This window comes from Corvus hawaiiensis, chromosome 11, assembly GCF_020740725.1.
Source record: "Corvus hawaiiensis isolate bCorHaw1 chromosome 11, bCorHaw1.pri.cur, whole genome shotgun sequence".
In the NCBI taxonomy this organism is placed as follows: domain Eukaryota; kingdom Metazoa; phylum Chordata; class Aves; order Passeriformes; family Corvidae; genus Corvus; species Corvus hawaiiensis.
This window is the reverse complement of record NC_063223.1, coordinates 2,811,874-2,829,180: the sequence shown is the minus strand read 5'-3', so window position 1 is coordinate 2,829,180 and position 17,307 is coordinate 2,811,874. Positions and strand designations below refer to the sequence as shown.

The 17,307-nt window shown below is 42.5% G+C and overlaps 2 protein-coding genes across 3 annotated transcripts; one reads left to right on the top strand and one right to left on the bottom strand.

The window, feature by feature from the left end:
- Window positions 1–686: 686 nt before the first annotated feature.
- Window positions 687–14,875, top strand: RBSN (rabenosyn, RAB effector). 2 transcript variants are annotated; one of them, XM_048315883.1, is made up of 12 exons: window positions 687–953; window positions 1,267–1,495; window positions 2,769–2,912; window positions 4,723–4,823; window positions 5,456–5,501; window positions 5,592–5,753; window positions 6,626–6,867; window positions 7,676–7,746; window positions 9,382–9,468; window positions 9,898–10,000; window positions 10,433–10,507; window positions 11,412–14,875. In XM_048315883.1, exons 1-12 carry the CDS (start codon window positions 702–704, stop codon window positions 12,495–12,497), a joined length of 2,598 nt encoding a protein of 865 aa, XP_048171840.1. In that variant the 5' UTR covers window positions 687–701; the 3' UTR covers window positions 12,498–14,875. The 2 variants fall into 2 exon arrangements, with proteins under 2 accessions (XP_048171840.1, XP_048171839.1); XM_048315882.1 differs by having other exon boundaries at window positions 10,433–10,516.
- On the bottom strand, window positions 14,850–17,009 carry MRPS25 (mitochondrial ribosomal protein S25). The gene is made up of 4 exons (XM_048315894.1): window positions 16,799–17,009; window positions 16,572–16,678; window positions 16,176–16,263; window positions 14,850–15,950 (listed from the first exon to the last, which is right to left on the bottom strand). The coding sequence occupies exons 1-4, from the start codon at window positions 16,930–16,932 to the stop codon at window positions 15,758–15,760; spliced, it is 522 nt and encodes a 173-aa protein (XP_048171851.1). The 5' UTR covers window positions 16,933–17,009; the 3' UTR covers window positions 14,850–15,757.
- Between the last annotated feature and the right edge of the window lie 298 nt (window positions 17,010–17,307).

Here is a 17,307-nt window from a genome sequence, read left to right as displayed (position 1 = left end):
CTCAGGCTGGTTCCTCAGGCTGGTTCTCTTCCTCCCCACCCCATCACGATCCGTGCTGAAAAGGTTTTAAAGGACTTAACCTGGAGGGTAGAAGAGCAGGGCACGATGAGTGAAAATCCACCTTTAATGGATAGGACTCAAGTGTAAATAGAACTGCCACGTAAAAAAAATCTCTGCCTCCAAAAGCTTGTAATCCTAACACATGAGGCCGAAGTGTGGTTACACAATGCTATTGCTTCCATTTGATTGGGAGTGTGTGAGATAAGGGATTGCTGCCAGCTGAGACTAAACAAAAGCTGGCATCAGAAAGGGGATACTGAAAAGCCCCTGGCGTTGCTTTACACAGCTCTTTGTCAGGAAGCAAGCAGTGGGATTCCTGGGCTCCGTCTGTGGCTAAGCACGTCACCGGCTGCTCTGGTTTGCAGTTTTGGGACACTTTCTTTAGGAAGACTCGGTAGGCTGGGAAAGGGAACGTTGGGCGTGTTAATATTGGCAACGGTGCTGCTCTTAAGCGTGCTCAGCGATTCGGACACACAGCACAGACCCACCAGTGCTGTGCAAACGGTCCCAGGGCAGCAGGGCGGGAAAGAGCGGGGGCGAGACACGTGTCCCCCACATGACAGCGCCGTCCCGCCCCGAGAGGACTCTGCCACCGCACCTCTGCGGGCCCGTTACCGGGGCCTACTGCAAGGTGTCTGGACATGGCGAGCGGTCCTGGCCTCAGGAGAGACGACGGCCCCGTTCCGTGTCCTCCGCTGCCGCTCCCAACCTCCATCGATAGCTCTGCGCTGGGCAGCCTCCCCCGCGCGGTGTCGGGCTCGCCCTCCTTGTCCCCGCCCTTTCCTCTCATCGATGGCTCAGCGCTCGCCCCGCCCTCTGCCGCGCTCCGTCGCTCCCGACAGGCGGGACAGGCCGCGGCCGCCCTGCTTTGGAGACACCCACCGGGTGCTGAGGTGAGGCGGGCCCGGCCCTGGGCTTTTCCCAGGCCGTCCCTGGGCTCTCGCTGGGCCACGGCCCCTCGGGCAGGCGGGGCAGCCCTCAGCGGCCTCTCCCCCGGCGGGTGGTGCGCCTCCAGCCCCGCCCCTCTCCCTGCTCGCGCGCAGCCGCGGCCCCGCGCCCGAGAGAGGCGCGCGGCCGTTTTCCTGCCCCGGGCCGGGCCGCGGAGGGACGGGGCGGCGGATCCGGAGGGGGAGTCGCGCCCAGCCCGGCCTTTCCCGTCCCCGTCCTGCGCCGCCGGTCGCACGGCGCTGCCCTGGTTCGTTTCAGGCCGTGCCTAAGAACGATGCGGTCCCCGCACCCCGGCAGCCGGTGAGGGCAGCGCGCGCGGCCGCGATGGCGTCGGGCTGCCCAGCGGCCTTCGGGGACCCGGCCGAAGTGCGTGAGGGCTTCCTGTGCCCGCTGTGCCTGAAGGATCTCCAGGCGTTCCGGCAGCTCCAGGCGCACTACGAGGAGCAGCACCCGGGCGAAGACCGGGACGTCAGGGCGCAGCTCCGAAGTAAGGGCGGCCGCGGTGACGCGTTCGGCTTGGCCGTTGGAAATCCCTGCTCGTACTTCGAGTGCTCCCAAATGTCTGACAATAATAAAATATTAATTGAAGGGACTTAAAGGCGAGGCATGCAGTTCCATTCTTCTGCATATCTCTTTGGGCCATAGTATTTACCTTCTCCCGATACTTTCCATAAATTGATTTTAAAGTAGGCGCTAAAGGACATTACTCGTCAAATGTCTGATTTTATGCACGATTTTTATTATTGACCTCTTTGGGTTTTTTGTTTTGTTTTTATCTACTTATCTACTTATTTTTATCTTACTTATTCTATTTACTGTAACCCCGTGAATACCCAAGAATTAGGGTACAGAAGACTGTAGAGAATATGGGGAATCTCTGGTAGTTGCAAGGTTCCAGTTCATTAATTTCTTGTTTTGACAGTAGATAAAACTGTGGTTGCAGTTAAAGTGTAAAGTTAAGAAAGGTTGTTGTTGCAAAAACGTGGAAAAGAATGTGGGTGGTGGAACTGGCAGGAGGTGTTAGGAGTGTCCCATATCTGTTATGGATTTCCACCTTTCAATAGTGTTTGGAAAATCCCTTTGAGTTCTGTTTTTACCCCCTTGCATGCACTGTGTTATTTTATATTGAGAGAAAAACGTTTAAAATATGGCAGTAATTCTCTGTGTTTCCTGCAAAAGTCTCTCTGGTTTTGTTTTAGTATGCTAGAAATAGTGGCCTAGCAGTCTTGAATTTTTTTTTTCTCTTGAGATAGACTTTTGAAATATTAATCAACTTTTTTTTTGTGAAACCCTAGCCCTAACAGTGGGCTATTGAGTATTTTAAAAATTATTTATGTGTACAAGCACACTGAAATTCATAGTTTGTGCAACAAGACAAGGAAAGTGTTGAACATCCTTGAATCTGAAGAAAATAATTGGGAATTAGGAGAATTAAGATAAAACTATATGGTGCCCCTTGCTGTGTGACAGGTCCCATAGTTTAAGACACGTTGCTGTTTTACAGTGAAGTCCCACAATGGAATGTTTTAACCTACTGTTTTGTTCTTAGGACCTCAGGCTACTTTACAACAGACAACAAAGAGCATTTTGTGTCATCTATGGTGCTCTGAACTGCATTTTGGTTCTAAGAATGTTTTGAGGATAAACTTATCCAGGAAAAAACTTTCTGTTAAAGAAGGGGAATATTCTATACTGGCTTCACATGATGAATATTTGGTGACTTGCTGACATGTTAGAAAACTTGGGTTTATCTTTTTCAGATCTAGTCCAGAAGGCCAAAAGAGCAAAGAAGAAATTGCTGAAACAAGAAGATGATGACAGAACTGACTCTGGATCTCAGGAACGATATGAGTCATTCAGCTATGGTGGAATAGATCCATACATGTGGGAGCCCCAGGAAGTAGGTAGGAGAGCTAGAAAGCAATACACAGTGGGGATAACTTTTGAGCTGAATTGAGAAAGTGCTGCAGTATTGCTGAAGTGGCTTGGAATTGTGTCTGTGCTGCGCTGGATTCACTAGCAGGGGGTTCTGGTTTGCATATTAACTGTGGGCAGCCTGTCTGCATTGGGTGGGGTGTGGGAAAAACAGAGTTAATGGGGAGAAGAAAAAGCTGTGTATAGAATCAGTACCCAAACTACCCTTCAGGTAGCTGTTTGTCATGTCATTGTGCCTGTGCTGCTGAGATCTGTTTAATCTGTGTTTATCTCTGTGCAACTAGCTTCATTTTGTGACTTTACAAAACAGATAATCCACTAATTAATAGCTAAATTATAGGTATATAAAATCTCCAGCTTTTGGGCTACACTTAAAGTAGCTGTTACTTTGCATATTTGACAAAAAGATTATCCATTGATAAAACTTTCAGCTTTTTCCTTGGATTTGAGGTGTAGATCACCTCTTATTAAAAGGGAGCTTACTTTAAAAAGAACACGAACCAAAAAAAAACCAAACAACAAACAACCCCCACTCCTCTGAATCTAAATCTAGATGTGTAGGATTTCAAAGATAAGCTGACCGAGCTTGTAATTATAAATATTGCTACTGGCAATGATCTGTTACTATAACAGAAAAACTGTGGTTATTTTTGGAGGAGGAAGCAGCACCATCTCTGGTGGATCCTGGGAGGGTTTCTACTATGGTGCTGACAGACTAGGGCTGAGTCCTTTGGGTCTGGGGGGTCTGAGTTCTGTACATTGCTTTACTTTTGACTTTGTAAGTATTTGAGCAACGATCATAGTGTAAATACTAGCAAACAGTAAATTGAAGGAGAAGGTTTGTGAACATTAGAGAAGTGAGAACTGCTTTCTTATGAGAGTTGAGAAGATGAATCTTAGGGATTTTGGCATGGGATGGATCAGTGAAAGGGACTGTGTGATGTCTCCAAAGCAGTGGCTTAAATCAGTTACCCAGTGGAACTCTTTCACTCCTATGAATGCATCTTTGGAGATTTTTTTTGTTATTTTATTAGCATGAGGAAGTGAGATTCTTACGTTAGGTAGCATCAAAAAGCAACATCTGATTTTGAGTTCTACCAGCTGGAAGAAAGATTTTGTTGGTTGGTTGGTATGGGGTCTTTTGTTTTTTTGTCTATAACTTTGAATTTTAATACCTCACCCACCTTACTTGGAAAAGGAGTAATCTTAAACCGTAATCAACTGTGAATTGTACGTTTCTTAAAGAGATGCTGTATTGTTCTATCAATACTTGGTGATCAGTTTTCTGGAAATCTGAACTGTCATCAAGGATTTGATTCAGACCCCTAAAGGTGTAGAGATGATCACAAGCAGGAAACAAAATTGATGTTGCATAGACCTCCGGTAATCCTTGGACTTGCTTCTTCTCTTTGTTCAACATGTAGCCAGGAAACTAAAGGGAGTTGGTTTTGAGAACACTGCTAGTAGGTAACAGCTTATCAAATGTAACTGACAAATGAAGATGGAGAAAAAAAAATTGTTGGAGATGTTCTCTCTAACATAGTGCTGCTTGTTTTCTGTAGTAGAAGTAAAACACTGTTTATTGGTAGCCTGAAGATTAGGCTTTAACCTGCATGTTTTATTTACAGCAACGCTGTGAAAATGTAGGATTCCAATGTGTCTTTAAAATTGAATTTGAACATAAGAAATAAATGGTGAAGAGACATCTGTCTTTCAAGAGGCATTTAAATCCATACAGAGTACTTGGGTGACGAGGACAGCTTTCTGTTATCTCTGCAGGTGCTATGAGAAGCCGTCTTTCTGAATTCAAGAAACACCGAGCAGCCAGGATTGATCACTATGTAGTTGAAGTCAATAAGTTAATAATCAGGTTAGAAAAGGTAAATTTGGTGCTTTTTAATATTCCAGCCTTCTAAATGTTTCCTAGATTTAAAAAATTATATTTCAGTATGAAGTGTGCCCATTTATCTAGGAGTACACTTTCTAAAGGATACTAAACTATGACTCTCTTTATACATTACCTTGAGTACTGTGCATGGTTTGAGCCTGTGCTGTGGGTATGATTTCTGTTTCTATGCACCATTTTCAAGCTGAATATGCTACTTCCACATGCTTCAAGAACCATCTGTTCTCCTGTTTTATTTTCTCCATCTTTTATTTCACTAAATTACTCACCAATTTTTTTTGTCATTATTCTTCCAGCTTCTCATTCTTCAAAATCTGTCAATGGTACACTTGCATTTTGGCTCAGATGCAGTAATGTTGGCTGCAATAAGGATTATTGCAAAACCAATTTGCTGATTTGTACAGGTTTGACAAGTCATTGTTTAGCACTTGTATGGATATGGAATTAGAAAAAAAGTACAAAAGTTGCATGAGTCTGGTGTAAAACCGGCAGAAACTCCTCGCTCTTAAAAATGCCAGGTTTCTTTTACTTGTTGGGCTGAGTTGTGTTGGGTTTTTTCCTTGCAAAAGTATAATTTTCTTGAATATATTGTTTATCTTCTACCAGCTTACATCGTTTGACAGAGCAAACACTGAGTCAGCTAAAATAAGAGGTTGGTGTGAGCTTACCTGAGATTATTTGCCCCTGTAGTTTAACCAGCTGAAGAATTGAATACTTATGTGGTGTGTATTCCTGCTCACAGCTATAGAGAAGTCTGTTGTGCCCTGGGTCAGTGATCACGATGTTCCATTTTGCCCAGACTGTGGCAGTAAGTTCAGTATCCGAAACCGACGTCACCACTGCCGCCTTTGTGGGTCTATTATGTGCAAGAAGTGCATGGAATTTGTGAATCTTCCTTTGGCAAGTAAGTACTGTGGAGTTTATTCTTCATTTTCTTAGTTCGCTTTGAGTGCATCCTGGCTTTTTGTCATTAGAAAAAAATATGCTGGTAATAGTCTGGCTCTGCAGAAAACTTCCATTCAGTTTCATGCAGACACTTGTCTGTGAAACAGAATACAAAGAATGATTTCTCCTTTCTTTGTCTCTGTTCCTTCAGATTTGGAAGTGTTGCATAACACTGAAAAATTTACTAGAAATAATAGTAGTATGAACTCCTGCTAAATACAGCTATTATTTATTCTACTGAGTACCATAACTATGGAGCTGTTAACTTTAGGAACTGCCAAGGTTCTTGACATTTAAAAATACTGTGGATATTTCCAATTTTGTCTGTGTTGTCCAAATGTTGCACCTTGGGACAACACCTTAAGGAAATTCACGTATAGGCCTTTAAGAACTACTTCAAGCCTTTATTTTCCTCATGTGGTGCACTGGAGAGGAGACTATTTTCTGTGGACATAAATGACATTAACTTAAACACTTTTGGAGTGTTCAAGCACAATGCCTGGACACCATTATCATACCTGTTCTACACATTGTTTTGTGACTGTGCAGGCTCAAACATGAGAATGCTTCTAGGCATGAGCAAAGTAGGTGATGCTCAGCAGCCTGCTCTCTAGCTAGTTTTAAATACAGCAGGATTTGCAGTGAAGACCCAAATTCCGACTTGCAGTTGTGGTTGTCGTGCAATCCCTGCATGGCTTTCAGCAGACTCTTTCAACCTGGTTTTCTAATACCACCTAAATGTAAAGTTTCTGTTAAAGGGCAGTTTGTTTGTGTTGGTAAAATCTTTTGGCTTCTCCAGTTACTGTAAAATTACCTGTGTATAATTTTTAGGCAAACTCACTAGTGCCAGCAAAGAGGCCTTGGGTTCTCATACTAGCCCGAACTCCTCACCCAACAGTGTCCATGGCTCCCGCCGTGGCAGCATTAGCAGCATAAGCAGCGTGAGCTCTGTTCTGGATGAGAAGGATGATGACCGAATCCGTTGTTGTCAACACTGCAAAGACACCCTGTTGAAGAGAGAGCAACAGATTGATGAGAAAGAATACACACCAGAAATTGTGAAACTCTATGAGGTAAGTCAAGCTCTGTGCTACAGTGTGTATGTCTGCAGTGGTCACTACTTGACTTTTGGCTTGTTACCTCATGTCTAAGCTCTTAATTTATGACTTAATACTGACTTGTGTTAGAAGAGGCTGTTGGGTGTTTATGCCACGTAACCAAGACATATCTGAAATGTTGGAATCAGTTGCAATATAGTATTTATATCCCGCGTTAATTTCAAACATCTTTTTAAAATACATCTTCATTCTCATCTGGAACTAGTAGTTCAGACATGCATCTCTTAAAATTGTGAACTTGTTTAAACCAGTGATACGCTGTGCATATGATTGGTGGGCTGCACTGCAGCTATGGGACTTGATGTTGTCCCCACTCTTTGTCTTCACACTGATGGCAAATGCTTTCTTTGAACCACCTCTACCAACATGACGTTCAAATGTGCTTTGCAGCTGGTACTGATGATTACCAGGTATCTTTTCAGTAGAGTCCACAAACTACCTGGGTTAGTATTAATGGGAGTTTCTGTTGATGCTCTTGTTGGTGAAAAGATGTAAGGCTAGAAGTTGTCCAAGTCATCCATTCAAACAGCTTCTTGATTCAAAGTCCACCTTGCAGGTCTACAGCAAGTCTTTCTCTGTTCCTGACAACGCCGTATGTGTTCTGAAGATAACAGGAGAGTCTTGTCATCCTGAGTAGTTAAAGTGGCTTTCATCATGGTTAACTTTAAATCTGCACAAGCAGCATGAAAAGATGTATGTCAGCATGTTCTTGCATTCGTGTTTTAATATAAGTTCTCTTTTTATATATTTTGTTTTAAACAAGAAACTTCGACTCTGCATGGAGAAGGTTGACCAGAAAGCACCAGAATACATAAGGATGGCAGAATCACTAAAGTAAGCCCCATTGCTGGTTATGTTTATGAGTATATGTATTTTTCCTCTAAGTGTGGGAAGTAGTAAGGAAGTGGTGTACTAAGGCTGCAAGAGTGTGTACATTAAAAGAAAAATCAGTGTTTCATGATCTGTTGTCTTCTGGATGCTCTTCATACAAAGAAGTACTGAATTAATTATTAGTGGTAACATACAGAGAAGTCGTTTGGTTAATTTTTTTAAAGCCACTTCCCAGTGAGGCACTACTATCATATTTTGACACATCATCTTTGCAAAAAAGGAAGTACAAGGCTACAATTCTTGTGTAAATGAGCCTCTTCAAAACAGCTGCAGTAAGCTGTTGCTGTCCTCAGCTGGATGCTCTGGCTTCTGAGGAACGCCAGCAGCAGCAAATCATTAGAACACTTCCTGTCTGTTCTGTGTAAAGCACCTTCACCTAGCACTTGTTCTGAGTGTACCTGGCCTACCCTGTGCTGCACTGAATAAGCAACAGTCTCATATTTCAGTTTTGTGCGTAATTTCTTGCAGTAGTATTCTCTCACTGGGGTAACTTAAGTGTTTCCAACTCTCTCTGTAAGAGGTTGCCAGGTTATACTTTTGGCTTGTACAGTAAGAGAAATACACACATTGGTCTTTGACTAGGAAGCATTTCCTTTTGAAAAGTGAAAGTTAACAAATATTGCTGTACCTGTCCTTTAGATCTAATGGTTGTAGAAAAATTAGTAACAAAATTGCTTCTGTAAAAAACACTCCTTGTAATAGGAAGAAAGAAGTACAGAAGGTGAAAAACGTGCTAAGATACTACTGCCTTTTGTCATTAATTCATGAAAGATTGGGTTATGTGACTTGGCAGCTGGAGAAAAGTAAAAATACAAATGTCCTGGATAATGGAAGTAAACGTCAGAAAACAACAGGCTTGTTATTGGCAAAATTAAAGTTTTCTGACTAGTACTGTGTCCTGGAAATTGGAATCCTATGGGTAGTGAAGTTGCTTTTGAGAAAGTGATTCTTATAATTTATATTTGTGGTACAAAAGGATAGGCAAGCTAAAAACTGGTGAAGAGTTTTCCCCACTAAATCCTAATTTGTTTTATCAATAAAGCGGAGACTCTAGAAAAGTGTCTGTAATTGATTTGTGTCCCTATGTGGACAGTCATGTAATGGCGTCTTAAATAGTACACCTTGTTGAGCCTATTATTTTGCTTTCTTACATGCTAGTGCAGGTGACTGTTGTGCTTTAGTGGTACAGTTAGTTACTCAGAGTTTTTTTCCCACCAAGTTGCCTTGAAAAAAATCTCCACAAAATAGATACATTTGCTAAGCATGTGTATATTTTAGGTATTACTTGTTGAGTGGCATTTTTGTGTTAGAATACAGTTTCTCCTAGAGTAGTAATAATATAATCATAAATAAAATTATCTTCTATGAAGTGTTCATGTTCACAAAATGATTATAATTTTCCACTTTTGTTACAAAGAAAGGTTTTTTTAAACATGAGCCTGAAATAAAGTCATCCAGCCCTTTAGTGTTAGCAGTTCTTACCATTGCTGAATCTTGGTCATCTTGGGGGAACTTGTAATGTTGTATGTGGTGTTAACTGGATGCATGACTTACAGTAAAGTTCTGTTTATTCCTTAGTGCTGGGGAGACAGCCTACAACCTTGATCATGCTAATGACTTGAGGGTGGAGATTCAAAAAATGTATGAATTTATAGATGCCTTAAGGTAAAAGATCATCTCTCTCCCTTTTACCCCCAGCATGTGTGTATCTCTGTTATGACTTTACTGATTATATGGGTGATCAATTTGTCTGCTCAGTTGTAAAGAGCATTTGAAAAGGTAGATGCTGTTCCTGTACACTACCAATTTCTACTTTCTTCTCCAGCCTTAAAATTCATACATTCCTCTGCAGTAGGAATAACTAAACATAGAGGAAACAAGTAGCAGCACCATTTAGGGGGAAGGAATTATTTGTACAGAGTTTCTTTGTTTTTATAAGGCTGGGAGTGGAAAGTGTTACAAATTGTAATATCCAAAACTGTCTATCTAAAAGAACATCAGAAGTTTTTAATCCAGTATTGTCTCTCTGCTTTTGTTGCATTTTTCCTGATTTTGTTTTAGAACTGATGAGGCTGTATGTTTGCTTTGATTCAGTAAGAAGATTTTGAGTCTAGGCTTGCACGAAGATCCTCAACCTCATCCTAAAACACTACAACTTCAGCGAATGATAAGATATTCAGCTACACTTTTTGTTCAGGTAAATAGAGCATATGCTGTGAGATGAATGTACATTTTAGATGGCGTTCTCTGCCAGGCAGCCCTGTGATTTGGAACTATTTTGACAGGAGCCTGAGTTCTATACATTTTCTGCATTTTCTGTAGTTCCCCTAATGACTTATGATAGCCTTAAATAAGCTGTCTTGAACACAGAACTTGCACTCAGAGCAGCACTGGGCCTGGGAAACCTAAGAGATGTGTGAGCCTTGGCTCTTCCCCTTGCTGAGGTGTGGGCCCACCCAGCAGTGCAGCTGTCCCAGCAAAGGTGTGTGCAGACCTGCCGCGGGGACTGCAGTGTAGAAGCATCTTCGATGTGTTTTTGGGGTTTCTGCTGGTAGTATCTCTTCTTCAGGACTTGAAAAATGGGCTGAATACCTGCAAGCAGCACTGTAAACATTTCGATTTTTTCCAGGAAAAACTGCTTGGCCTAATGTCCCTGCCAACCAAGGATCAGTATGAAGAACTGAAGAAGAGAAGACTGCATACGGTAAGACAGGTTAGGATCTGTTACATCTTGTATCAGGCCTTCTCACAGATACAAGCCTGGGAGCTGTGTGGGTATGAGTAGTTGCCTTCAACACTGGATTTCAGTTTGTCATTTTTTCATCCACATTGTCCCATCCCCTTTCCCAGGGATTCATCTAGCTCCTGCTTTGTTCTGCCCAGAACAGAAGTAGGTGGGCATGGAGCAGCTGGACACTTCTAGAAAGCAGCAGGGACTCAGGTGCATGGGCTGTTTCTGCTGCAGTGCGTGCAGAGCAAGCCCTGAAGTGTGTCAGTTTATATTGACTTTGAAATTGTGTTCAGGAATTCACTCACAGAAGTAGAATTTGGAAACTTCTTTCATTAGTGGAAAATGACATATTAGAATAAGGATGCCTCTTCAGGGAGAGAGGGTTTTTTCCTTTAGGAGGGAGGACATCATTAATTATAAACTAAAGCCAACTTCATCTTGAGGTATGAGTTGAGAAATAAGAACCATCCCACTCCAAAAGCCAGTGATACCAGTGACCTTAAACACTGATGTTCTATTACAGCTGTCTGCTGTAGTAATATGTGATATGATCAATGTCCAAATCAATCTAGACCACTTTTTGCACAGCTGCATTAGGCATTTTTTTCCTCTATAAAGAGAACTGTTGCTCCTACTTTCCCTCAAGTTTGTAGAGGCAGATGTCATGGGATTTTCATCAATATAATCACAAACTCATGGGAAGCATTTAAGGAATAGTATGAAAGTAAGAATTTTCTGCAAAGCAACCAAAGCTGCAGCTGATCCCTTTTAGCAACAGCCAGCAATATCTTAAGATCAACTAACTTGTATCTATGGATATTTAGAATGAAATTTTTCAAGCACATGGTGTTTTCTTACTACATGTTTTTTTGTTTAGGTCGCTCTTGAAACACAGGGAAAACAAGAGGAAAAGCAGAAGGGGTTTATCTCCATATCTGCATCTGCAGTTAATGGTGATGAAACTCACATAAAAAAAGGAACAGTCAGAAAATCTGAAGGCTGGTTACCTACATCTAGCATTACGAGAGAGAGCGAGAGAGCAGACCCACTTCTTCAGCAGATTGACAATATCACATCCTTTATTAAGCAAGCAAAGGCAGCTAATAGGATAGATGAGGTCCATACTTTGCAAGAGAACCTGATGCAGCTTCAGGATGAATATGATCAACAACAAACTCTGAAAGCTATTGAGCTTTCTAAAAAACAGGCAGAAGAGGAGGAGATACAGAGGAAGGAGCTTCAGGTCTTTCATGAAAAAGAGTGGGAAAGAGAGCACCATAAATTCATGTCTCAGCATTCAAGGACACGCTCCTTAGACTTCAGGGAAGTCAAACAGCATTTGGATGCTACTTGGATGAAAGGGGACACAAATTTTGAAACTCCTGCTGTTGAGCAGCTGCCAGCTAAGGAGCACTTGACCTTCACACTCAAACCCCAGAATGTCCCACAGTGTGACAAAGACCAGGATCAGCCAGCCTGTCTAAATCCCTTTGAGGATGAAACAGATACCCCTCAGGTAGAGGAAGATCCTGCTAACCCATTTGCCAAAGACCCCTCTCCAATGGTTTCTTTCTCTAACACAGCTCAGCAAAGTGGTAAAAAAGAATATAATCCATTTGAAAGTGAGGAGGAGGATGAACAAAGTAATGGAGCACCTGGCAGTACTTCAAACCCCTTTGAAGAGGATGAAAATCCATTTGAAAAGCCTGGGGGCAGTTGGAGTTCAGGGAATCCATTTGAAGAGGGATCCTCTGTCAATCCCTTTGAAGTGGAGGATGGCAGTGAGATCTCTGGAGAGGAGGCTATAGAGGAAGAGCTGCTTCTCCAACAGATAGATAATATTAAAGCTTATATATTTGATGCCAAACATAGTGGACGACTGGATGAGGTGGAGGTACTGACAGAGAACTTAAAGGAACTGAAGCACACATTAGCAAAGCAGAAGGAGAAATCTAACTGCTGAAGCAGCAATAGGGCTGGGTAATAATTCAGTCTGCTGTTAAATATGGGAAGGTAAAGCAGATACTTACAGGCAGGAGTACAGATCACAAGAGGAAATTGGGAGAATCCTGACTTGAAAGCACTTTCATTTAGACATTGCCACTACTACACAGTCTTGAAGAAAGAATCTGAGGAATGCTGCTGGTCTCAAAAGCTTATTGTAAGAAATTTTAAAGTAACTTTTTTACAGCACTTTTAATGCTAACTGGTCTTACTGAATGCTTATTTTGGTCAAAGGGGTTAAGTGCTAATAGGGAACTATGATGTGGAACTGGTTGGAATGTTGGTTTGCCCTCTTTACCGCTTCCTGCTGTAGTGTTAGCCTTTCAAGTGTGGCTTTGACTAAAGAGAGATGAAAACTTTTCTAAAACTCTTTCATCCTCTCCTGACCCAGGGTAGCTGAATGCAATGGTGTTCTGGGAACATGCTGTTAAAGAGCTGCTGTGATTCTCCAGGGTGCTGAATGTACAGGCTCACAGATCAAGTTTGTGCAATGCTAATAAATACATAAAAGGGATTTTAAGACTGAGAAGAACTTTCTAACTGATCTTAGTTTATGAGTAGCTTTTTAGTGTCTGTATAAAGATTCCCAAGTAAAATTTGGATGCTTCTTTTCATCAGTTCTGGTTTCCCATTTGCTCTGAGCACAGACTTTGGTGTCATAGCATCATGCTGGCTTCAGACCTGCTCATAAGGGAGCAAGTGCTCACTTCCAGGGAAAGAAGCATCAGGCCAGCACCACTTCTAACTATAATATAAAGGGTGAACCTCCAATCGCTAATTACATTATGGAATCTACACCTTCCTTTAAATCATCTGGGTGACAGAATGATCATGTTTGTTGTATTTGTGAGAACACTTTTTTTGTAGCACTCAACACAAAATTTAGTTTATAGTGGAAAGCTGAGATGCCACTGAACTGGAATTTTGTGAAAGCTGGGAGAAAAAGTCTGTGGCTGCAGTAGTGCCAAATAGCAATTCTTTCTCATGTTAGATTCCCTCAGTTCTTATGAGAATCAGGCATATCTGTTTTACATAAGGAACTTCAGATTGAAGACCTCCTGTAATCCTGTGGCCTGGGGGATGACCAGGTGACAGCCAGCACCTGTGATGCGGAAGGACCTACAGCTGGGTAAATGCAGGGCTTTTGAGAAAGATGGAATCTTTCTCAAAAGAGAAAGACTTGCTTTGATTTTTATATTTGAGAGGCACAGGCTCATCATCAGAAATCAATGTTTGCAGTAGTGGTGGTGGTGAGTTAGTCTTAAAGGGTTCTTTATTTAAAGCTGAAATGGAAGAAAATCAGGCAGATCGCACTAACAGTAGTGGCCTTACTCAGAAGTGTGAAGTTCTGTGGAATGGGACGTGTTTTAATTATGTCTCTGATACTGACATAGCTGTAACCCCAACACTGCATAAGATTTTAGAGACAAATAACTGCTACCTAAAGAGCAGGAGCTCTAGTTCCTAGCTGTGAGTAAGTGGAGGTAGGGACTTGTGGAACTGTTGTTTAAAAAGCCCAAACCACCTATATCCTCACTTAATAGCACTAGTAAGGGGTTGAAGTAACTCAGACCAGCCAGTCAAGGATACCTGATGTTCTGTCTGGTGTACCCTAAATCTGGATTTGAAAGGTGTGCAGAAGAGGTTGGCTTAAAACCATGAAGTTCTTACACTGATGTTTTATTAGAGCTGATCGAATCCCCGAGTGTTATTTTGCACCAAGAAAGAACAGAGGATTCTGAAAGGTCTTGAACAGAACATAGGTGCCTGGCACCAGATTCATGAAGGCAGCAAAAACTGTTGATAGCTAAACAGAATCCCTGGAATTGTTTAAGAGAGATAGTGTAAGGCAGTTATTTAGGACAGACTTGGTTGCTAGTCAGGAGGATTGCTTCCTGCACTCTAACCTAATGCTGTTTTAGGTATCAACATGAAAAAATGTTTCAGTGGCTTCAGCTTTCAAATCAAATGTGTTTTTTTCCTTGTTGCAACTATCCTGCCTTGTTTATATTTTCTGGCTAATACACTAATAACTAAAGTATTCTTATTGTATATGTAATACATTATTTTTACAAGCAGGTAACAGACTAGCATACCTCATGATCTTTGTCAGTGTTAAATGTGATAGAGTAGACAGCTAATACTAAAGTCATCTCAAAAGTGAAGAACTTCGCTGGTATAGGGAGTGCTGTGAGGCTTGCAAGGCACAAGGGAATGAAGATGTCTTAAGCATAAAGCTCAATAACTAATTAGCATTGACTTTTGTTACTACTGCATGCACTACTCTGTATGAAAACTTTGTAAAAAGAGATGAAATAAAACAACATGTTTATTTTGTGTTGTGTTTGTCCTTAACAATTTGTACAGGATGCTTCAATCAGTGTGAAATTTTGTATTCAACTATGAGTTCAGAAATGCTGCACTACAGTTCTACAGTAACTGGCATGGATAAGCCTGACATAAAGGTCTGTACAATGGAGTACAGTCTATCATGTTTATACATATTACAGGTGTGGTGTAAGTGTTTGGTGATGCAGAAGCTGTGATGATTTAGAAGGGTTTTTTTTGATAATTGTAAAACTTATCTTTCATATACCAGTTTGCCCATTCTCCGTTCCTGACTGGGTCAGTGTTTCTCAGAGCTGCAGTATCAGCTGCAAAAGTTGTATCTTGCTGGAAATGAAGACTCTGAACTGTTTCTGATTCAACTACATAAATTAAGAAAATTCAATATTTGATTTGAGATTGGAGTTACATTATCATTTGGCTGTCTTCAGTTAGTACAAGAGGGACTTTTGCACCACTTTATATAAATTATGGAATTCTGTGCTGCTTCCAAGATTTAACTTTCTAGTCTAGCCTCTCTGTCCCAAAGAAAACATGATACTGGTTTTGCCATAATTGTCTATGTCCAGGCACGAACAGGAAGTAAGACTCTAGTAATTTTGTTTTCCAGTGTTGACTGCAATACTTAGTAGAACCCCAGCTTTTTTGGTGCCAGTTTCGACTTTTATTCATTTTTCACTTAAATATTCATTGTTTGTAATAATACAAACAATTCAAATGTAGCTGTAAGAAGGTTTATGAGGCAGAGTTGTCTGTACTGAACGAACTTGCTTGTTCCTCTTCCCACTAACTGTTAGCTCTTGTCTCTCACTGAAGCACCTTCATTGTCCAGCCCTGAGGAAAAACAGCTGCATGACTTGAGATCTTGAGATGTCAGGCTGCTGATTCATTGTTCATAGCAGCTTTGTATTTTCCCCTCATGTCTTTGGGCAATGGTGCAAAAGCAGGGCAGGGAACTTGGCCTTCAATCTCACACATGCATTCTCGCAGATGATACTTCTTGGGCCCGAAGGTTGCTGGATGTGATAGTTTTTTCCTTTCTCTTTCTTCTTTTTCAAGTGTTCCTCTAGAAAAGAGATCGGTTTGTTACTCTCAGAAGTCTCAACTGCAATACTTCCTCTCCCTTCCATAGACCCAGGTTATGAGAAAGATGGATTTACAGTCCCCAGCTTGTGGACTTCCCCATGCTTGTGTCAATTTTGTTTGGGAAAAGTGGTATTTCCTTCTGTATTCCACAAAAGTTTGTATTATGTATGGTAGATGGTATGTTAGCTTACTACATGTTACTTACTTGCTTTTCCCCAGGATTTTTTTAACATGCTCTGTTATCTCTTTGTTGGTTTTATCTTCCACATCAACCAAAACTTGTTCTCCATTGTCTGTCAAGAAAAATTCATAATAATGTATCAGGTGCTACCACTTCCCCCCTGCGTGCCGTTTAGAGAGGCTTTAAACGCATACAAATGAACAATCTGCTTCCCTGCTGCAGTTAATGGTTAATGCAATGTTTTAAGTGCAAAAGCAAAACCTCCATGAAGGTGGTTCTAGGGGAGCTGCTAACGGCTAAAGCCCTGTTCCTATCAAGCAGGGGCTTTGCGCGCTGCAGCCGAGGCAGGGCCGAGGGAGAACGGCACAAGCGCGGCGCGGCCACGGCTCTGCAGCTCCGGCGGCCCCCGGCGGGACCTACCCAGGTAGAACCGCAGGAAGGGCGAGGGAGTCATGTTCCTGAACAGCATGATCTGCACCCAAGGGTTCTTATACTGGATCTGGGGGATGTTGAAAAACACGAACTTTCTGGAAAGAAAGAGAAAAGCACGCAAGGACTGGCGCGTTGTCTCTGCGGAGGGCGCGGCCCGCGCAAGCCCTGGTGTCTTTGCAGGGGCAGCCCACGCTCCCGCCTCGCCCCGCACTCACCTCGCGCCTTCGCTCAGCTCTCCCGCCGTGTTGTAGTTCACGGTCATAACCTTCACTGAGCTCTTGAACACCACGTCGCCCTGGCTGAGGTACTGCAGGGTCCGGCGCACCGGGAAGCGGCCCTTCATCGGCATCGCGGCGGCTGCCGGAAAGGGCGGCAGCGCTCCCGCGCGCCCCCTGGCGGAAGCTCTGCCGCGCTGCACCGGGCCCTCCGCCGGCGCCAGGGGCGGGGCCGGCGCGGAGCACAGCAGCGAGAGGTGTGGGGCTACCCAAAGCTTGTCTATTCAAGATGAATTAAAACCTTAGGAAAAGCCTCCTCTCCTCCTAGAGCAGCTCCTTGGAGTCAGTAAGTTAATGGGATTTCTCTTCTGTACCAGACCCGGTTAAATCTCTCATAAGATAATCACTGTAGTGAAGGCAAAATGCTGTTTCTCCCCTAAAAGATTGTGAATTATAGATTTGCCTTAGACAGCTCCTGTTCAAGAGGAAATTAAATGAACTTCATAATA

Excerpts from the sequence above, each read along its gene's own strand:
- RBSN (XM_048315882.1), top strand. The coding sequence starts at position 702 with ATGGCGAGCGGTCCTGGCCTCAGGAGAGACGACGGCCCCGTTCCGTGT. Across the intron at positions 2,913-4,722 it reads GTGGGAGCCCCAGGAAGTAG|GTGCTATGAGAAGCCGTCTT; the intron begins GTAGGAGAGCTA and ends TTATCTCTGCAG. Across the intron at positions 4,824-5,455 it reads TAATAATCAGGTTAGAAAAG|CTTACATCGTTTGACAGAGC; the intron begins GTAAATTTGGTG and ends ATCTTCTACCAG.
- MRPS25 (XM_048315894.1), bottom strand. The coding sequence starts at position 16,932 with ATGCCGATGAAGGGCCGCTTCCCGGTGCGCCGGACCCTGCAGTACCTC. Across the intron at positions 16,679-16,798 it reads GAGCTGAGCGAAGGCGCGAG|AAAGTTCGTGTTTTTCAACA; the intron begins GTGAGTGCGGGG and ends CTTTCTTTCCAG. Across the intron at positions 15,951-16,175 it reads AAAATCCTGGGGAAAAGCAA|AGGAACACTTGAAAAAGAAG; the intron begins GTAAGTAACATG and ends TCTCTTTTCTAG.